Raw genomic sequence first — 21,928 nt, 5'->3', positions numbered from 1 at the left:
TTTTTGCATGGTAACTATTGAAAATTCAATTAATTTATTAAAACAGGGAATATTTCAAAATTAATTATTTTAGTCCATAATAAGAAGCCATGTGTACAAAGTATATCTTGAAAAAAGGTACATAGATTTTTACCGTTCTTGATGTTAACATCATGGAAACATCATCAAAGAGCATAGGTATATAAAGAGGTTTTTTCCTTTCTTCAGAAAAAATTCCGGTCTGAAAGTGTTAAAAGAATACATACTGCTAATTTCTTTTATATTCTGTGGCAGCTTATTATAGATTATCACGCCTCGATAATCAAGACTGTTCTATCTCATTTTTCATTTATTTATTCATCCAGAAATCTTGATGTGTTATTACACATAGATGTAGGATAAGTTACATTTAACATGCTTTGATACATAAACATACTTATTTTGTAGGTATTCAGTTACATGCATAAGTATAGACATTCTTAAAACATACATTTATATAAATTATATGCTGTACATAGCGAATCATAACTTTTCTGGTATGTTACATACAGTCATCAAATAATGATTACAGAGTAACACTATTTACATTGTGTTTTCATAAGTGCAGATGAGCCAAACAAGGAACAGTTATATCTCTGAATAGAGTCAAATAAGTCAGTTGAAAGTAATGTTTTAACACATGCAGTAAAATACATTACAAAAATCGTTTTAGATTACTATTCAAAAATTCTTCCACTGAATAGAAGCAGTGCTTCTGTAGGATTGACTTTATTTTGGATCTGAATCCTTTCTTGCAAGACCTGACATTTTCAGGTAGCTTCTTGTACAGAAGTACTCCCCTGTGCCTTACAGTACTATGCCCTTTATGTAGCTGTTGATCAGCTATAAATATGTCATTGGAATGACGAGTATTATGATAGTGAACATCTCTATTTTTTGTAAAGATATGGATATTTCATGAATAAAACACACTGTTTCATGAATATAGATACAAGGCACTGGCAAAATACTGAGCTCCTTAAAGAGATGTTTAGTGGTGGAAGACAGAGGTACTTGTTTCATTGTCTTAATTATTCGCTTCTGCATAATAAATACATTCTTATCAGAGAAGCTCCAAAAAGGAATGCAGTATGTAATTATTGAGTGTACTAATGCAAAGTAGGCACATTTTAGTGTTTCGATATAACAGATTTTACTTAAAATACTAAAAGCATAGCACAAACTGTTCATTTTACTTAATAATTTATCTTTATGTATGTCCGACTGTAGTGTGCCATCTATCCACACTCCAAGGAATTTTGTGGCTCTTTCTCACTGTATGGGCACATTCTCAATGGAGGAAATGACTCAACCTTGTGTTATGATCATGAATAGTGTTATTCAAGCTATAATGGTCAAGATTTTTTCTGATATACATTACAGTCTGAAAAATAAACTCACAAGGAACAGTCAGATGGTGTAGGTTTTTAAATAATACTTTGTAATGAGCCCATCTATTGCGGTTTGTCATTATTCTTACAGCTCTGTTTTGTAATCTGAAAACTGTTTGTAGATTCTGGGTACTCTCTCCCCAAAAGATTATTCGTAGCTAAGGATGGCATGCACATAACCAAAGTAAACTGACCTTACACAGATGTCACTGCATACTGGTGCAAGAACTCTAAGCACATAGCATACTGTGGAGACCCTCTTTGAGATAATCATGACATGTTCATTCCATTTTAGTTGGCTGTCAATGTGCAGTAATAGGAATTTAGTGTTAGTTACATCTGTTATTGAAGTGTTGTGTTGTTTTAAATTTATGGACTTGTGCTTCTTGTTTATTCTAAATTACATGCTGTTTGTTTTCTGTTCTCTGTAGACCATTTGTAAACATCTGCTTAGTGCTTAATTGGCTTTTTCCAATAGCAGATGAGATGTCTTGCTGGTAATCAGTGTATTACTGTCACCAGAAAAAAGTACTTTTTCTCCATGCTCCACACGTTGTGGGAAATCATTAATATACATTAAAAACAATATTGAGCCCAGAACACTTCCTTGTGGGACTCCTATATTAACATACTGTGGGTCAGATAAGTGATTTACCACGTATTTGGATGTGCTACGTGAAATTTTTACACTCTACACTCTGCTATTTAGGTATGATTGGGACTATTTTTTTACCACTCCCCTGATTTCCAAAGACTTCAACTTTTGTAGAAGAATGTTGTGACCAACAGTATCGAAGGCCTATGATAGGTCTAGGAAAATTCCAGTTACATAACTGTCCTTGTCTTGTGATTCCAGAACAATTTTTGTAAACTGAGCAATTGCAGTTTTAGTGCCTCTGCCCGGTCTGAAGACTTGCTGTTCCTTGCAGGGAAGATTATATTTATTTAAGTAACTCATAAGTCTAATTTTCATTAAAGTCTCCACTATTTTGGAAAATACTGGAAGTAAAGCAATTGGCCTGTAATTTTCTGTTTTCAACTTCACTTTTTTTTGTGAAGAGGTATGATTTTTAGCTAGTTTCAGGGAGTCTGGGAAGCAGCCAGTCTTAAGACTGGTTAATGATGTCCATTAAAGGGACTTTAATACTGTCTATACACTCTTTTAACACACAAACTCGGGACTTGGTCCAGTCCTGTTGAGGATTTGTTTTCTAATTGTTTTGTGGTACTGCTTACTTCTCTCTCAGTAGTGGGGAGGAGAACCATTGAATTTTTTCTGTAATTTTGCACTGGAATATCAGATATTTTTGGAAATTTGCTCTGCAGGTCTTTTGCAATACTGGTTAAGTATGAGTTTATGAAGTTGATCACTGATTGTATTGTCTGATTTCCAGTCTCATGTTTAACTGAAGTCCAAGCAGCTTTACTTTTGTTATTTGCATTTTTTATTAGTTTGTTGTTAGCTGACTTCTTAGCTGCTTGAAGTACCTTTCTGTAGATTTTTTTGTAGCTTTTGTAATAGCTTACAAAACCAGGGTCACTACATCTACTCTTTATAGAGCTGAGCTGTCTGAAGGTTTGGGCAGATTTTGTAATCCCACTGGTAATCCATTTGGTTTTGCTCTGTGCTCCAACAGGAAGTAGGAATTTCAATTTTGAGCTTGAACAATGACATGAAATGACAGAACTTTTTGTTGGCATCTGTTTGTGCATATACATTGTCCCAGGGTTTGAGACTTAACTGTACAGTAAAATTTTGCATGACTGATTTGGAGTGGATTCTTTCGTATCCATGTAGCTTAGTTGCCTTTCCCATAGGAACATTTATTTGTTCAATTTGACAAAGATCATCTGAAAGCCCCAGATTTTTGAGTACTACGTAAGTTTTTTGTGCCAATATCAGTGGCTATATGATCAATAGTAGAGGCTGAGTGACATGCTCACTCAATGAAATATTCCTTGTTTACTGTATGTGCCTCCCCACATATACTGATAGCACTGATTTTATGCCTTTTTTAAAATCACCATAGCCAGCCTTCAGAACACACAAACCTAGGAATTTTCTTTTACTGGACCTTTTCTTGAAGACTGGGACCAGACAACAAAATTTGCTGTAGGTGCATGTGTTGGAACCACTGAAACAGCACGTCCTCCACTTCATGTTCGGCTGTCCTCGTGTGTATGCTGTTGCTGCTAAATGAACAACTTGCCAGACTTACCTCTGTTTTCGATCTTCAGACTTATCAATGAGGGATCAGACATTTGGATCTGAAAGTGTTCTGCAGCCTGTTATTTAGACATCTCTCCACTGTTTTGGCAGCATATGCAAGTGATTTGGGGGGGGGGGGGGGATTCATTGTTGACAGACAGAGCTCTCTGGATCGTTGTGTGTTGCACACACTGTGCTGTCTGCTGACCAATCCCTCTCTTCCCCCACCCAATCACACCTCCCACTCCCACCTCTTCCCACTCTTGCGTCTTGTGCTGTGGAAGCGACACGTGGGCAGCAAGCAAGCTATCAGACCATTGTTGTGAAATGAGTGTACCTTATTGAGAAAAATTATGGAAAATGTATAATGGAAAAACTGTAGAGTACAGCACTATGTAATACAAACTTACTCACTTTATACGAAAAACTAGATGTGGAATATGTAATGTCGGGATCAAATTTTAGTTTGTAGTACTAACTGTCCAAAATTCAGTTCAAGCGGTCTTCTTCTTCTTTTTTTTTGTGTGTTTGTGTTTGTGTTTGTGTGTGTGTGTGTGTGTGTGTGTGTGTGTGTGTGTGTGTGTAATTTGACAGTGACTGAACAGCTAGTACAGGTTGAGTTTTCAGAGGGTCTGCTGTTGTTGAATGTGTGAATTTTATCAATGCCAAATGTGATTGGTTATTTAGAATGTAGTGTATGCATTTATGCCATAACCAAAAATGTTCATCTGTTCTTTTAGAATGGAAAAGGTTCTACATTAAGACAGAAAAAAGCAACTCTCTTTATCATACTTCCCTGTTACATAAATAATATACTTTTACTTACGTCAAAAAATTGAAAATGTTCCTAAATATCTTCCAGGTGGGGTTAATGAGCAAGTTAATTTGAGGAAGGTTGATGGAACAGTGTATGAAGCAGTTTACCATCCTCGGAAGGAGGGACGTTATGTAGTGATGGTGACATTTGCTGGCCAAGAGATACCGCGATCACCTTTTGAGGTGAATGTTGGTCCTTATAAAGAGACACAGATACGAGCATATGGACCTGGTCTTGCTGGTGGTGTTGTTGGGTATCCAGCTCTCTTCACAGTCGAAACAAATGGTGAAACTGGAGCATTAGGTAGGAACATTAAGAAATATCTTCTTTTCCTTTTCTCAATTATGTTTCCACAAGAAGAAAAATTTAGTGTTATTAATTGAAATAATTTCTTTTTTAATAGCCTATAAACACTCAACTTTAAGAAAAGTTTCTCTTGGACTGTTTATTACGTACAGTAAGGACTAAGTTCGTTGTACTAGATAATAAGAAAGTAATGTTCAACAATTAACTTTTACAGGCTTCAGTATTGAAGGCCCGTCGCAGGCCAAAATTGAATGTAATGACAATGGTGATGGTTCTGCAGATGTGAAATATTATCCTACAGCACCTGGTGAATATGCTGTACATATTTTGTGTGACAATGAAGATATTCCAAAGAGTCCCTACATATCGCAGATATTGCCAAATACCGATTATTTCCCAGAAAAAGTGAGTCTTTTAGCTTAATAATGGATTGAAGCTGATTAAAAGTATACACTTCATAATTTGTCATATGAGAAAAGTTTGTAGTTTTTATAATATATCAAACAGCAATTTTTATGTAAATGCCCTGAATAATGTTGAATATGCTTTCTGTAACACTGTATACCAGGGCTTAATGATAGAACTGTGTTTATTTTTAAAATACAGGTTGAATGTTATGGGCCAGGGCTTGAAAAATCTGTATCAAAAGGAAAACCAGTGGATTTCACAGTGGATACAAGACGAGCAGGATCTGCGCCATTAGATATACAGGTAAACAGGGGCATGACAATAAAAGGAAAAACTGAATTATTCATAGTCAGTAATTCCTCTAATTTATGTAACTAAAACCACCAGCAAAATTATTTTAGTTTCTAATTTTATTTTCTGTTTTTGTCAATTGCTGGATTGCAAGTGGAAAATAAATATCCATATGTATTATGCTAAGAAAAGAAATGAAATAACATTAGGCTAATTTATAAAACTTGTGTTTCATCATGAGAGTTCAGAAGAGAGAGGGGAAAAAACTAATAGGAGCAATTGTGTAGTTCCCTATCTTTCAAGAACTTTCAGTCGAATGGAATCTAAGATGGGGAATAGGAGGTAACCACTCACTTGTGCACACAGCTAAACTATCTCAGCACAGTAAAAGATAGGGCTGCAGTGCTAGGACAAGTATCAAAAAAGGAAACACTTTCCTGATGTTATGACACTGGACTCGCATTCGGGAGGATGACGGTTCAATCCCGCGTCCGGCCATCCTGATTTAGGTTTTCCGTGATTTCCCTAAATCGCTCCAAGCAAATGCCGAGATGGTTCCTTTGAAAGGGCACGGCCGACTTCCTTCCCTAATCCGATGAGACTGATGACCTCGCTGTCTGGTCTCCTTCCCCAAACAACCCAACCCCCAACCTGATGTTATGAAACTTCTTAGACCATCATCAGGTGATAGTTGAATGTTACAACCATAAATGTAATGCTGTGTGACTTACACAGATACAAAACTATGCTACATCTTAATGGAAAAACATTTTTACTATATATCTTGCTGACAGATTCAGCAAAGAAGTGGTATGGCTATGGTATCTTGAGATACTGCATTCATACAGTTAGACACGTAGAAATGAGCTGACTTTGAGGGATGCTGTTCTCCTGGTCAGAGATTTTTGACAAATTTTTCTTTTTATTCTATGGCCTATAGAACTGGATGAACTTATTGCCTGTATTAAGTCATCAACCTTATGATAACATGTAAAAAATGAATCTCGAGACAAATCTGAGGGTACACAAACGAAGTGAAACAAGAGCACAACAATTTGCACTGCAATTATTATTATTTAGAAATAAAATTTTCCGTCAATCCAGCTACTAGCCTACATCTATATCTACATTTTCAGCTAGTAAGAATCATCTTTGCCTCTATGTATACAGTTCATCCTAACAATGGTCATAACTCATCACACTTTTTGATAGCTAACCTGGAATGGCCATGCCATTACTTTCAGGATGTATTTGTAAATGTATTTTATCAATTCAACAGAGTTGCAGTACGCAATATTGATGTGTACATGAAACATTTTTAAAAGAGGGCAATAAGGCACGACCTGTCTGTCATCAATTTTAATGTCCATTTCAGTTTAGCCCCCTTTCTTTGGTTTCCATTTTCTGTATAACGAATAACAATTGTTGCCCGATTCTGTATCATTAATGAAGAGAAAAGGATAGTTCTTCGTACATTTGACATCTTTTGTGGATAATGTCCTCAAGTTTAAAGATCTACATGTGGGATGGATTACACTGTATGCTTCTGAAGATTTGGATGCTCTGTGGAAATTTTGTTGCCTCCTTTGATTGGTTTTTGATTTTTATGCTGGTATTCACAGCTCCCCAGAATTTCGTGAAAGTATACTTTTTTATTGAAATAAACTCTTTATTTCATTTCACTAGCAATAAGATAATGAAATGAAATAGTGTGTAAGTAAAAAAACAGCCCCATGTAGGAAAAAAAATTTTCCCATAGGGAAAAGCTAGGATTTTGTCTTTTGAGTCCTACCAGTATGTGAGCATCTAGAAGACCTTGCTATTTTTCCCAAATCAGATGTAGATTATAACTTTCCTCTTATTCTGAAGTCAAATGTCCTAAATTTCATCAAGCTTAGAATAAATATGCATAAAATCTTCTTTTTGTGTGTAGACACTTACTGTAAATTGCTCTGAATTGTTTGCTATAACATGCCACATTATTTTACATGTTATCATATTGCACGTTGTCATCCACACTGGTTTTCTGTCAAATTATAGTTGTGTTCCTTTTATCTTAATGGAAAGAAATCTTCATAAAATGTGACACGATGTCTGTATACATGTATTAAATTTATCATTGATGCTATGTGCATTGTACGCTTGGTGCTATTTGCTCTCCTTAATGAAGTTGTATGAATTACCCTACAGCAAGTGGACTGTTGGTTATATTTCTTGCTTGCCAGTGTGTGGTGTCACCGCCAGACACCACATTTGCTAGGTGGTAGCCTTTAAATCGGCCGCGGTCCATTAGTATACGTCGGACCCATGTGTCGCCACTGTCAGTGATCGCAGACCGAGCGCCGCCACACGGCAGGTCTAGAGAGACTTACTAGCACTCGCCCCAGTTGTACAGCCGACGTTCATGGGAATGGTTCACTGACAATCACGCTTTCATTTGCCGAGACGATAGTTAGCATAGCCTTCAGCTACGTCATTTGCTACGACCTAGCAAGGCGCTGTATTCAATTAATATTGAAATTATATTGTGAAGCATGTATCATCAAGAGCGATGTTCTACAATTATGGATTAAAGTTAAGTATTCAAAGATCTTCGTACTTTATTTGCAATTTTCAAGACATTGTCCTGTTCCAGACCTCACGCCAGTCTGCGTGAGATTAACGAGTGCCTTTCGGCTACCTCCGAGTGGCGTGGCTGTCTTGCTACGCCACTACACAGTGTACTCTCGATTTCTGTCTCTAGCTTTATGTCTTAATAGTGTCATGTCATAATGACAATAAAATCCAAATCTGAAAGCAGGATTGTCAGTGCAGTACAGCAAATAGTGAAAGCAGGTTTATTACAAATACCATTGTACAGACTGAACAGAACTGAACTCCTGAACTCAGAGTACTGTTATTTATACAAACACTGAATATTCCAGAATATGCAAACATTACAAACAAGAGATTTTGAGCACATTACAGAAGTGATAAATACGAAATAACAAATAATTGCTGGTGATTGGATCTGAACAGCAAATCACAGAATGCCATCCAGCATTGCTAACTGCTACACCACATTGCATGCAGCACAGCTCACAGCATTACTCCATCTCCAGAAGAAATGGCGCCCTGCTGTTTCAGAAGTTCTCGCTGCATCTAGATCGTGTGACTGTATGGTGTTCCCCTTGCCTGAGCTGCACTCGCATCTACATGTCTTGAAGTCACATATCTTGATTTTTATGGAATAATATGCCAAAAACTGCCTTCAGTAAGAACAGTGCAAAATTATGAACTCCAAACACTATTTGAATTTTAGTGACTTTTCACACTTTATTGGCATTGTAGCATTTTGAATGGCCAGTTCCAGTCTCATAGTACAATGTTCCTACAGCTAAAGAGAATCACACCTTTCCCTCCATTAACATACCAAATATTTAATAATCTAATCTTCATTCAGTGACACACTATTTGTTGAACATCACAGTAAAAGCTTCAGACAGTGGCAGAATATCATTGTAATAAGCACGGTGTTCTCATCATTGTTGTGCAGAAAGTTGACAACATAATTATAATATCCAGTAAATGGGGTGTATGGAGCAGTTAAACTTAGGATTTTAAGATACTGTTAATATACACTCCTGGAAATTGAAGTAAGAACACCGTGAATTCATTGCCCCAGGAAGGGGAAACTTTATTGACACATTCCTGGGGTCAGATACATCACATGATCACACTGACAGAACCACAGGCACATAGACACAGGCAACAGAGCATGCACAATGTCGGCACTAGTACAGTGTATATCCACCTTTCGCAGCAATGCAGGCTGCTATTCTCCCATGGAGACAATCGTAGAGATGCTGGATGTAGTCCTGTGGAACGGCTTGCCACGCCATTTCCACCTGGCGCCTCAGTTGGACCAGCGTTCGTGCTGGACGTGCAGACCACGTGAGACGACGCTTCATCCAGTCCCAAACATGCTCAATGGGGGACAGATCCGGAGATCTTGCTGGCAAGGGTAGTTGACTTACACCTTCTAGAGCACGTTGGGTGGCACGGGATACATGCGGACGTGCATTGTCCTGTTGGAACAGCAAGTTCCCTTGCCGGTCTAGGAATGGTAGAACGATGGGTTCGATGACGGTTTGGATGTACCATGCACTATTCAGTGTCCCCTCGACGATCACCAGTGGTGTACGGCCAGTGTAGGAGATCGCTCCCCACACCATGATGCCGGGTGTTGGCCCTGTGTGCCTCGGTCGTATGCAGTCCTGATTGTGGCGCTCACCTGCACGGCGCCAAACACGCATACGACCATCATTGGCACCAAGGCAGAAGCGACTCTCATCGCTGAAGACGACACGTCTCCATTCGTCCCTCCATTCACGCCTGTCGCGACACCACTGGAGGCGGGCTGCACGATGTTGGGGCGTGAGCGGAAGACGGCCTAACGGTGTGCGGGACCGTAGCCCAGCTTCATGGAGACGGTTGCGAATGCTCCTCGCCGATACCCCAGGAGCAACAGTGTCCCTAATTTGCTGGGAAGTGGCGGTGCGGTCCCCTACGGCACTGCGTAGGATCCTACGGTCTTGGCGTGCATCCGTGCGTCGCTGCGGTCCGCTCCCAGGTCGACGGGCACGTGCACCTTCCGCTGACCACTGGCGACAACATCGATGTACTGTGGAGACCTCACGCCCCACGTGTTGAGCAATTCGGCGGTACGTCCACCCGGCCTCCCGCATGCCCACTATACGCCCTCGCTCAAAGTCCGTCATCTGCACATACGGTTCACGTCCACGCTGTCGCGGCATGCTACCAGTGTTAAAGACTGTGATGGAGCTCCGTATGCCACGGCAATCTGGCTGACACTGACGGCGGCGGTGCACAAATGCTGCGCAGCTAGCGCCATTCGACGGCCAACACCGCGGTTCCTGGTGTGTCCGCTGTGCCGTGCGTGTGATCATTGCTTGTACAGCCCTCTCGCAGTGTCCGGAGCAAGTATGGTGGGTCTGACACACCAGTGTCAATGTGTTCTTTTTTCCATTTCCAGGAGTGTATATTATGCAGTCAGAACTGTAGGATCCTGCCCACTCATCTTGTATAGGGTGCCTAAAGGATGCTGCATTCTTGGAATGCTGTACTACAATTCAAGCAAATCACATTAATAGCTCTTATTACAAATAATGAGACTGACAATACTTCACTTCGAATTTACAACGGTGTCACAAGCTATGGGTGAAATGCAATCAATCGAAGTCCTTTGCTGTATACGAGGTCCATGTAAGCAATTCATATGGATCCCTTGTCACTCCTATTGTAGTGCTCTCATAGTCCTGTGTGAATACGGTCCCTAAGACTGACAGAAGTGGCGCTTATATTCTCTTCGGCTAGAGGGTGCTCATGTTGTGGTGTGGTACTTGGTCAGTGGGCTGTTGGCTAATGTCTCACCTCCTTCTTTGCGCTTGCAATCTTAGTCTTCATGCCGGTGCTTGTTGATACGCCAGAACATTCCTCCCCTGCAAAAGTGATGGACCATTGACGTGTAGGTAGTACAAGCATGGCAGGGGAGGCAGGAGTGTGGGCGCGTCGCTGGGCCGGAAGCTGTGGCTGCAGGGGACGTCAAGCTTCCGGCCATACCCCACCATCTGGCCTATGCTCTGGCGGAAACATCCCCCAGAAAATGACCAGAAGGGTATGCGTTCACCTCCTGCTGCCATGAACCAGATGAAGGAGGTGGTGACTGCTGTGGTGTGGGAGGGTCCAGCTCCATCGGTAGGACAAGAGGAGGTGGAGGAGGCAATGGCTCCACCTCCATGGGGTCATACTGCGGTGTCATGATGAGCCCCTCTGGCAGCTGCTATGACGGCACTGTTCAGTGGACCCGTGAATCTGGGGGAAGAGACACTGAAAGATCATCTTGCACATGACAGAGGCAAAGTTGATTTTGATGGTGGTGCTGCAAGCTATCTGGACCTGAAAGAACATACATGCAAGCACCAATTACGTGGACGATCTCGCCTCGCATCCACCGTCTGCTGCCGCTAAAAACCCTGTAAAAAAACAATAACATGTGGCATGAAGCGATACTTGTGGCCTTCTGTTGGTGCTGGATGCTGAGGATGGTGGAGCAGTGTCCAATGGTGGTGGCTGTGAAGCAATTCTGCCGGCAATGGTCCATCTCGTGGGTGTGAACAATATGAGGCAAGGAACAGTTGCAATGCTTGAGCTCTGATGTGTGCAGAGTGAAGTTTGGCCATCTGCTGCTTGAAGGTTCTGACAAAACGTTCCACTTCGCTGTTCGACTGTGGATGGAACGGTGCACTGGTTAGATGCTGTATGCCATTGTGTTCGCAGAATGTTTCGGATTCATTTGACGTGAACTGAGGTCTGTTGTCTGACACTATTACTTCAGGTAAACCTTCTAGGCAAAAAATAAAGTCAAAACCTGAATTTTGCTACATAATGTCGAGAACATTGGTACAGCAAAAGGAAACTTGCTATACGAAACAACCACAGTCAACCAGGTGTTCCAAAAAGGTCTTGCAAAGTCTATATGCACAAGTTGCCATGGCGATTGCGACTTAGGTCAAGCAAAGAATTTTTGTGGTGGAGCAACCTGATTTTCCGCACATGCATGACACTGTGATGTCATCTGTTCTATTTGGGTGTCCATACCCTGCCAAATACAGTGTGTTTAGATGATAACTGTTTTGTACGAACACTCCCACAGTGTCCTTGGTGAAGTAATAGCAACACTTCTTTTTGCAAAGCCTTAGAGATCAACACATGTGACTGTCCACTGTCATTTTGAACAAGAATCGTACCTTTCTGAATAGCGAGGCTATGTTGACATGCAAAGTATCGGTGCACTACAGAGTTCTTTGTGCTATTCAAAGAGTGAGGCCAAGATGTGCGAATGTATGCTAGCAAAATGTTCAAATCTGGATCAGCTTCTGTGGCCTGTGCAATTTTCTTACAGTTCAGCAGAAAACACTGAAGCAATTAAGAATCCTGAGCATCGATGTGCCAAGAATATGCAGCAGAAGTGTAAGTCTGTATCAGGGCCAATTGGAAGACATGAAAGCGTGTCTGCGTTACCTTGTTGAGCTGTCGGGTGAAACACAATCTCGTACTGATATTGAGACAACAACAAAGCCCATTGTCGAAACTTTTGGGTGGTTCGAACAGGAACTGGTTTAGTCAGATGAAACAAGGTATACAGAGACTTGTGATCTGTTACTAAGTAGAATTTTCTACCAAACAAATAGTGGTGGAATTTGGTGACACCATACACAATAGCCAATGCCTCTTTCTCAATTTGTGAATTGTTACACTGAGCTTTGGACACACTTTTGATGCGAAAGCAATAGGTCTGTCCTTATCACCAATCCTGTGCGATAGCAATACATCGATTCCATAAGAGGAAGTGCCAACTTGCAATACAACTGGTTTGTCAGGATCAAAGTGAACTAAACATCGTTCACTGAGCAATGCATCTTTAAGTTTTTGAAAAGCTTCTGGGCACTCATCTGTCCAAACAAAAGGGATATTCTTGCAATGCAAGCAACGCAATGGATCTGTGCGTGTGCAGCGTTCGGTATGAACTGAATATAATAGTTCATTTTCCCTAAGACTGACTGCAACTTTGTGATATTGCGAGGAACTGGCAAGTCTCGTATGGCTAACAAATACGACTGAAGAGGCTGTACACCTTAACTGTTTATGATATGACCCAGATACTGCAACTCAGGTTTAAAAAAATCACACTTGTCCAGTCTACACTTTAGTCCTGCATCAGACAACACATGAAACAAAGCGCGCTAATTTGAAATATGTTCTTCAGGTGTCAACCCGCTACTACAATATTGTCCAATAGTTTGAACAGTTTGGCACTTTTGCAGTCAGCTGTTCCAAATATCATTGGACAATGGCGAGTGTGGAAGCACTGCCAAAAGGCAACCACAAATATTTAAACAAGCCCAAATGAGTATTTACTACACACACTTTTTGAGAGTCTTAATTGAGTATTTGAAGATATGCATCGCGGAAATCAATTTTAGAAAAGTAGCACCCAGTGTCTAATCTGTACATGGGATCCTCTGGGTGTGGCAATGGATAAGTATCAATGACAGTTCGTGGGTTGGCTGTAGACTTCCAAAGTCAACACAGATGTGAATGTGACCTGAAGGTTTGGGGAGCAAAACCAGTAGACTTTCCCACTGACTAGCTAATGTGGGTGCAATAACTCCGTTGTCTTGCAATTTCTTAAGTTCAACAGCGACTCTGTCCCGTAATGCAATGGGAACAGTTGTGACCCTGCGAAATTTCGGCTGAGCATTGTCTTTCAAAGTAATATGTGCAACAAAATTGTTAGCGTTGCCTAAACCTTCAGAAAAGAGTTCTGGGAATTCTTTTAGCAAGCTACCTACACTGTCTTTTGCATTGAATGCAGAGACTGACAACATCTTGTCCTGAATGTCAAAGCCAAACAAGTCAAAAGAATCAAGACCAAATACGTTCTCACACTCGCATGATTGTAGCACTGTAAAAGTGACTATTCGCGTATGCGAGCGATACATAGCAAGCAAAATACATGTTCCAAGAATGGGAATGTCTTGTCCATTATAAGCTGTCAGTTGCGTGCTAGTTTTAGACAGACGTAGGGAGCCTAACAGTTCATACATGTGATGATTTAGCAATGTGACAGAGGCACCCGTGTTCAACTGAAATTTCCCACGTTTCCCACAAAGAAGTAAATGAACAAAAAGTTTGTTTGACTGGCGTATCACTGTAGAAACTGCATGCTTCCTAGTTTTGCTAATGCCCTTTGCAGACTTTAACTATACTGCGTTAATGACATGGGCCTTGTGACTAGATTTTTGTGAGTGGGCCAAATTCTTATGTTTGTTCCGTTGCAAACATAAGGATTGTACATGTCCTTTCCTACCACAAGTGTAACACTGAGCTTGTCGGGAGGAGCAGCCTTGGCATTTGTGCCATGAATAACACCTAGGGCAAGACTTAACACTTGGCCGTCCGCAAGTCTCGTACAAATGTATTCGCTTGGTGCTGGCAGCACTAATTAGGATTACTTTGCTTGTCGCCAGCCGTTCTTGACATCAGGAGATTATAAATTGTTAAGTTTTACTAATCTCATCATTAGTTCTCGTAAGTTCACAACCCTGTTCCCCATACTTTCATAAAATTTCGGGGATATACATACATACATAAATAAATACAATATTTGTTGTTTCATATATTTGTTTATTTGCATTGTATTTGGTACTTAGTATTTCTCTTGCATATGATATGTGGCAAAACAGTCTCCAAGATGTAACACAACTCCACAAGACTTGCACATTAAGTTTGTTGTTTTCCTTTTTTTTGTTTTTGGAATATACATGGCAGTTCTTTCATTTCTGTTTACTTGTTTTGGAAATGAGTGTTAGCTGGTGTTGCTTTACGTGACCGGAAAGTATGTCAACCAGATCATGACAAGACATACGCGATGTAGTGCCAACCCCCAAGTTTTGTTCAGAAGCAGGTACATGGTCTTTTATCCACGAATCAGACACTTTCAATAAAAAGTCTTGAATTCGGAAACTCTTGTGGTCTGTTTTGAAATATTGCCATGTACGGAATGCATTGAATAATGCACAGTTAAAGAGGTACATGCAAACCTTTTTTGACATTTTATAGTTTTTCTGTATATATGGTAATAACTCAAATATTGGTCTGCCCGACCCACTCCTAATACACTGTTTTTTTATTGTGTAATTGGTTTTTCTACATTTTCTTTGAGTGTCAGTCCAAGTGGCATTATGTATTGTAGAGATCATTCATATCATTTTAATTTTTGTAGCACTCCATACCTGTGCAAGTACTTCAGCTTTCTGTTGATGACAAGATTCAAACACATTGACTCCTGTGCACTTTAATTTTTCCGGAAATCCTCTATTTTGCGGTATTGTTCCACAAACACGAATTTTCTTTTCAAGTAACTTCTCTGCAAGTTCTACACTGTTATAATAATTATCCACATAGAGGTGATGCCACTTTCCATAAGGTGTCAATAGTTCCATCACTGTTTCTGCTAAAGGCTGTTCAGTGCCAGAACATATATTGAATGAGGAAATGTATCGCATACTCGAATCCCACAGCATCTGAATGAGAGTGCCAAATTTTGTAATTTTCAACAGATTGTAAACTTTAAAATTTAACATTCCATGCCACGGTATCATTCCTTCATCAATTGAGATGTTGGTTGGCATTATCCAGTTTAATGTTGTCGGAAAAATGTAAAAATGATAATATTTATCTGAATCGATTACGGGACATCGTTTTGCGAAATATTGGTGTGTCTATCAATGGATTCGTTGACCAATAATCATCCGTCCTTTCTTTTTTTACAGTTCCCATAAGGATAGTAAGCCCAAACCATTTTCTAAGTTCGTGTACCGTAATGTCGACAAATTTGGCATTTTTTAAATCCAGTTTCCTTCTATTGCAATTTTGACTGTAGTACTTGCTGGTTTTATTGCTAATATATTCAAATAGATTCTTCCCAATATTAAATTCGATGATATCCTCAATGCTCTTTGTATCTTTGGGAAATATGTTTGGACCTGGAGTCCTTCAAATATATTATTGGTCCTTGGTAAATCAAAGTCTGACCACTGTGCATTGTCTTCTTCTTCGGATTCATCCGAATCAGTTGGCAACCGTAGCATTTGCAGAATTCTTCTTGGACGTATTTCACTATCTTTCAACAATTCTGCTTCACTTTCATTTTTTATATTCAATGTCTTCTTCCCAATCTGCCAAGTCGTCCATGCATTCATCGTAAATAATCATATTGTCTCTTTCATCTGCCATGAAGAAAGGGCACAAGTACTTCTAAAAACAAAAAAACTTGTTGACGTGTGTAGCTTAATGTTACCTAAACAAAACACCAACAGAATGCAAAAGATACTACAGTGCTGTCGCCGGTCACTGCATGATACTATGCACATGGCACCACTGTGGTGTCGCCGGCCGTTGACTGCTATTTCGCGCACAACACCACTGTGGTGTCACCAGATGGCATAGTGTTAGTTCAGTTTGCCTGTGTAGTAAATTGCTTACGCGATGTGGAAGGTTGTTTACTCGGCATGGATAGTGCATGATGCTGGTGCAGAATGGGGCGATCACAAGTAAGGGACTCAAGCCAGCAAATAGCTAACTGCTCAAATGTATGAACTGACAAGGCACTGGAATCATACTGATCTAGTATTTGCATTACCTGGTGAAATGATGGATTGGACTGTTTCAAAATTTGTTCTCAGAGTTTGACATCAGGTATATTGTACTTGATCACATCACCCAACATAACATCTGAATATAAAGCATCGCAGGCACATTTGAATTTGCAGTTCCTTGTCATACCTGGCAAATCTGTTACCCACTTGCGATAAGTTTTTTGCAGTGAAAGAATTGATACCTAGCTGCTACCACATTCACTTGTTGGTCACAATAGTTGGTTAGTTCATCGATCACTTGCTCGTAACACAGTTCACTCGGAGTCGCGTTAGGATATAACTTCTAGATAAGTCTGAACACTGCACTACCTACCACTGATAAGAAATAAGGTAGTGTCACAGTACCTGGTACATTGTGGGGAGTATGTCGGCTTTGAATTGTTGTAACCAGTCAAGCTATTCCTCTTACAGTTCGCGAAACTGGCAAAAAGGTGGTATAGCAGCTGTAGTAGGCGGTGCTTGTTCTGTTGGGTGCCCAGAATTGGCCAATAGCTGCTGCACTGTGTTGAGTGATGTGGAGAGCTGTTGTCTGGAACTGAAACATCTGCATTAGCTGTGTGGCATCTAATACTTGTGACTGTGGTGCCTAAGCTGGGGCCGGACATGTGGGGTGGGCATTTTGGAAGACACAAATGCAAGAAACAGAAAAGGCAACCAAGCAAAGAAATTTTCTGCAACACCCATCTGAAAACACTGATTATCAAAAACGACAAGAAACTGTTAAATCAAAGAAAAACCCCTGCAAAGTAAATAAAAAAAGAGAATTAAGGCGCCAGAAAAAAAAATAAATAAATAAAATAAAAAATTTAAAGAAATGGCCGTCTGGCACTGTGTTCGGCGGATACTCGTCGCCAAATGTGGGGTCCTGCCCACTCGTCTCGTATAGGGTGCATAAAGGATGCTGTGTTCTTGGAATGCTATACAACAATTCAAGCAAATCACATTAGGAGTTTTTATCACAAATAGGCAGATTGACAATACTTAACTTTGAATTTACAATGGTGTCGCAAGCAATGGGCAACATGCAAACAATCCGGGCTATTGGCTGATGTCGTCTAACAACCTTCTTTGCTCTTGTGATCTTCATTTTTGTGCCGGCGCTTGTTGATATGCCGGAACAAGAACAGATTTTTGCAGCTAAATCACATCAATGTGATGTCTCTGCAAGCTGCTTTATATAGCTGTAGGTGTCACTACCATTTTCCTCCTCTGCTGTGCCATTCATCTTGGAACAGATATAGCTGACCCAACTGTTTGCCACCTTAGTGTAGTGTTTGTTTTGTTATAATATCATTAGTCAAAATGTATTATCTGAAGGTAATAGTTTGTATTTCTTATGAAAATTTTTGAAATGGTGTCATTTATGTGAGCTTGTCATTTTGATTGTTGTTCTTATGGGTGTCCAGTGTTTAATCACTTGTAAGATTTTCAATAATGACATAGTTATTCTGTCTTACAGTGCTTTCCTCCATTAATTGGTGGTTAAGACTTGTTTACTTTCTCACTAGCATGGTAAATGACCTTATATTTACGTAATTCCAACATTGTGTTGGTATCAGGATCAGTAACTATATGTATTTGTAATTTATTAATTAAGGTTTTCATTGGGGTTGTTTATAATATTTTTATTAATGACTGGTTTCGAACATTCTTGTTAATTTTCAAATGATTACCTACATTTGTGTTGTTTGACTGTAGATAATATATTTATTTTTACATCAAATCGATATGATAAATGATATTTGACTGTGTTAAGATTGTCTTTGTACATTCAGAATTTAATAGGCATCTTCAGTGGTTTGCACATGGAAATATAAATAAAAAAATTATATTATGAGACAGAAAGTTGCATACTCACCATATAGTGGATATGCTGAGTCGCAGATAGGCACAATAAAAAATGACTCACAATTATAGCTTTTATTGTGCCTATTTGCGACTCAGCATATCCACTATATGGTGAGCAGCAACTTTCCTCCTCATAATATTGTTACATTCCATCCTGGATTTTCCATTGTTTGAAATTTTTATATTTATATATAAAAAACAAAGATGATGTGACTTACCGAAGGAAAGCGCTGGCAGGTCGATAGACACACAAACACACACACAAAATTCAAGCTTTCGCAACAAACTGTTGCCTCATCAGGAAAGAGGGAAGGAGAGGGAAAGACGAAAGGATGTGGGTTTTAAGGGAGAGGGTAAGGAGTCATTCCAATCCCGGGAGCGGAAAGACTTACCTTAGGGGGAAAAAAGGACAGGTATACACTCTCTCTCGCGCGCGCACACGCACACGCACGCACACACACACGCACACACGCGCGCACACACACACACACACACACACACACACACACACACACACGCACGCACGCACGCACGCACGCACGCACGCACGCACGCACGCACACACGCACACACACACACGCGCGCTACACTACACTAAGGTGGCAAACAGTTGGGTCAGCTATATCTGTTCCAAGATGAATGGCACAGCAGAGGAGGAAAATGGTAGTGACACCTACAGCTATTGCGCGCGTGTGTGTGTGTGTGTGTGTGTGTGTGTGCGAGTGTATACCCGTCCTTTTTTCCCCCTAAGGTAAGTCTTTCCGCTCCCGGGATTGGGATGACTCCTTACCCTCTCCCTTAAAACCCACATCCTTTCGTCTTTCCCTCTCCTTCCCTCTTTCCTGATGAGGCAACAGTTTGTTGCGAAAGCTTGAATTTTGTGTGTATGTTTGTGTTTGTTTGTGTGTCTATCGACGTGCCAGCGCTTTCGTTTGGTAAGTCACGTCATCTTTGTTTTTAGATATATATATATAAGACCCTTTCAAATTTTGTATGTACCAAGACAATTGTAATACAGTCAAATAAAACCAAAATATTTGCTTTTTTGTAATCTGATACTTGGACTGAACTCTTTACTAGTGTGGGGAGTTCTGTTTAGGAGGAGCTAAAGGCCTTTCATGTTGTCAGTGAGTATCACAGTGTCGTCTGTGTAAACTGTGTCACTTAAACACGTACCATTGACCTTTATTCCTTTGTTTACATTTTCCAGTGGTTTTTGAAAAATAGTTTCAGAATGTAAGTAGAATATTTATCTTAAACTGACATCCATTAGCATTATGTTGTCATGGAAATAGGGTCTCCTGCCTAATTGTGGGTCATTTGAGTATGATACACTTTCTTAATATTGTTGTGTTTGCTGTCAATCCCTGAGAGTTTACGCTGGTCAAGTCAATAAAGACAATGTTTAACAGTAGCAAATGACTTTTCACGAGCTGTACAGAGGACATTGCAAATCCATCACTGACATGGTCATTAGAGAAGGCACAAGCTTGAATTTGGGATGAATGAGGAAGAAACTCAGCTGTTTCCTTTTCCAAGGAACCACACCATATTTACCTTAAGCAGTTCAGGGAAACTGCACAAAATGTAAACTTGGATGATTAGACAGGGATTTGAACTGCCATTTTAAAATTAACTCTCACTATTATTGTTATGGGGTATTGTGACTAATACCAAGTTTAAGAAATGTGTTTGTTTTTCATTTTCTACCACATGTAGTGATCTACACCATTTCTTTCCTGCACATTCCTTTCCTGCACATTAGTTATAAAGTGGAAAATTTTGTTCACTGTCACTGAAATAATATTAGATTTGCAGCATCTTATGCTGCCTTGTTCTATTAAACTAATATATGCATTACCCTTGCACTGCTCATATCTTTGTTTGCTTACGTACAATAGTCCGCAGTATTCTTTGTTATGTCAAAACATAGGCACTGACTTCACAAAATTCCCATAACACTTCATCAATCAGTGATAAAAACAATGAAAAATCCAGGATGGAATAATGACAATATGATGAAAAGGGCAGATTGCTAGTCATCATACAGTTGAGACATTTAGTTGTTGACAGGCACAACAAAAAGACTGCTAAACAAGTTCTTCTGAATTGGACAACTTGAGACTCTCTCTCTCTCTCTCTCTCTCTCTCTCTCTCTCTCTCTCTGTGTGTGTGTGTGTGTGTGTGTGTGTGTGTGTGTGTGTGTGTGTGTGTGTGTGTCCATTATATGATGAGTAGCAGTTATCCTTTTCATGATAATGACAAAGTGTACTATTAAATTCCTTCATTTACATAATTTTTTTCCTATGTTCATAAACAGGTCCTTGATGCCAGTTGCAAAAATGTTGATGTTAAAGTAAAGGACAATCACGATGGGACATTTAAGGCAGAATATGTTCCAAAAGGAGGGAAAAATGTAGTACAGGTAAAAATATGAAATACATTCTCTCATTATTTCTTTCTTTACTATCTTGCCTTTCAAATGAATGATAGGTGTTCATAAAAAAAAAAAAAAAAAAAAAAAAAAAAAAAAAAAAAAAAAAAACACCCTTCATCTGGAATCTTTGTGTGCTTTTATTTGAGTGTGGATAAATGTCAGTATTTGAAACACAAACTGAGACTTGCAATATTTCCACAGGTGAATTATGGTGGTGTTGCAACAAGGAATAGTCCTTACAGAGTGTTTGTGTCAGAGCCTCTTAATCCATCAAAAGTGCAGGTCTTTGGACCTGGTGTAGAAAAAGGTGTGAAATCGAACACCCCTACCCATTTCAACATTGACTGTAGAGAAGCTGGTCATGGTAAGTGTTAAAAGAATGCAGAAACTAAACAATACTCAGAGCTCCATTTGAAGTTTGTTTGCCATAGCATGAATCTTAACATAAAACGTGTATTTTAGGTGATATACAGCTGGCTCTTAAAAGTGAGACAGGAACTGATGTGCCATTGGATATCACTGACAATGGAGATGGTACTTTCACTGTCGACTACTGTGTGTCACAGCCTGGTCAGTATACTGCAACAATAATGTATGGTGGACAGAAGATTCCTCAGAGTCCAATAAAAATACAAGTTCAACCCCATGTTGATATTTCAAAAATTAAAGTGGATGGACTAGAACCAAGTAAGTCAATTAAAGTTCCTCTTGTGCCAGAATTTATATAGTTGATAATAAAACACATTGATCTTTCCTGTTAAGCTGTCAATAGGTGAAGGCCAGGGAAATTAAACACGGGTTTTTCTTTTAGTAATAGTTATTCCTTGGGTCAAGGATAACTGCATGAATGTGGCAAATCAGTTCAGACTGTCTACAGTGTTGAAATTACAGCTAGTATACCTTTCGGTTTCTCACTGTGTA

At 39.7% G+C, this 21,928-nt stretch overlaps 1 protein-coding gene across 2 annotated transcripts in view; it reads left to right on the top strand.

Moving 5' to 3' along the window:
* The window catches only part of LOC126248178 (filamin-A), a 564,033-nt gene that overhangs the window by 293,549 nt on the left and 248,556 nt on the right, over window positions 1-21,928 (top strand). For both annotated transcript variants that reach the window (XM_049948949.1, XM_049948948.1), the window contains exons 10-15: window positions 4,481-4,738; window positions 4,956-5,146; window positions 5,348-5,452; window positions 20,891-20,995; window positions 21,209-21,371; window positions 21,470-21,694. In XM_049948949.1, the coding sequence (XP_049804906.1) occupies window positions 4,481-4,738; window positions 4,956-5,146; window positions 5,348-5,452; window positions 20,891-20,995; window positions 21,209-21,371; window positions 21,470-21,694 (1,047 nt within the window). The remainder of the gene's footprint in view (window positions 1-4,480; window positions 4,739-4,955; window positions 5,147-5,347; window positions 5,453-20,890; window positions 20,996-21,208; window positions 21,372-21,469; window positions 21,695-21,928) is intronic.

This window comes from Schistocerca nitens, chromosome 3, assembly GCF_023898315.1.
Source record: "Schistocerca nitens isolate TAMUIC-IGC-003100 chromosome 3, iqSchNite1.1, whole genome shotgun sequence".
Lineage (NCBI taxonomy): Eukaryota > Metazoa > Arthropoda > Insecta > Orthoptera > Acrididae > Schistocerca > Schistocerca nitens.
Note: the sequence above shows the minus strand (reverse complement) of the source record. Positions and strands in the feature narration are given on the sequence as shown.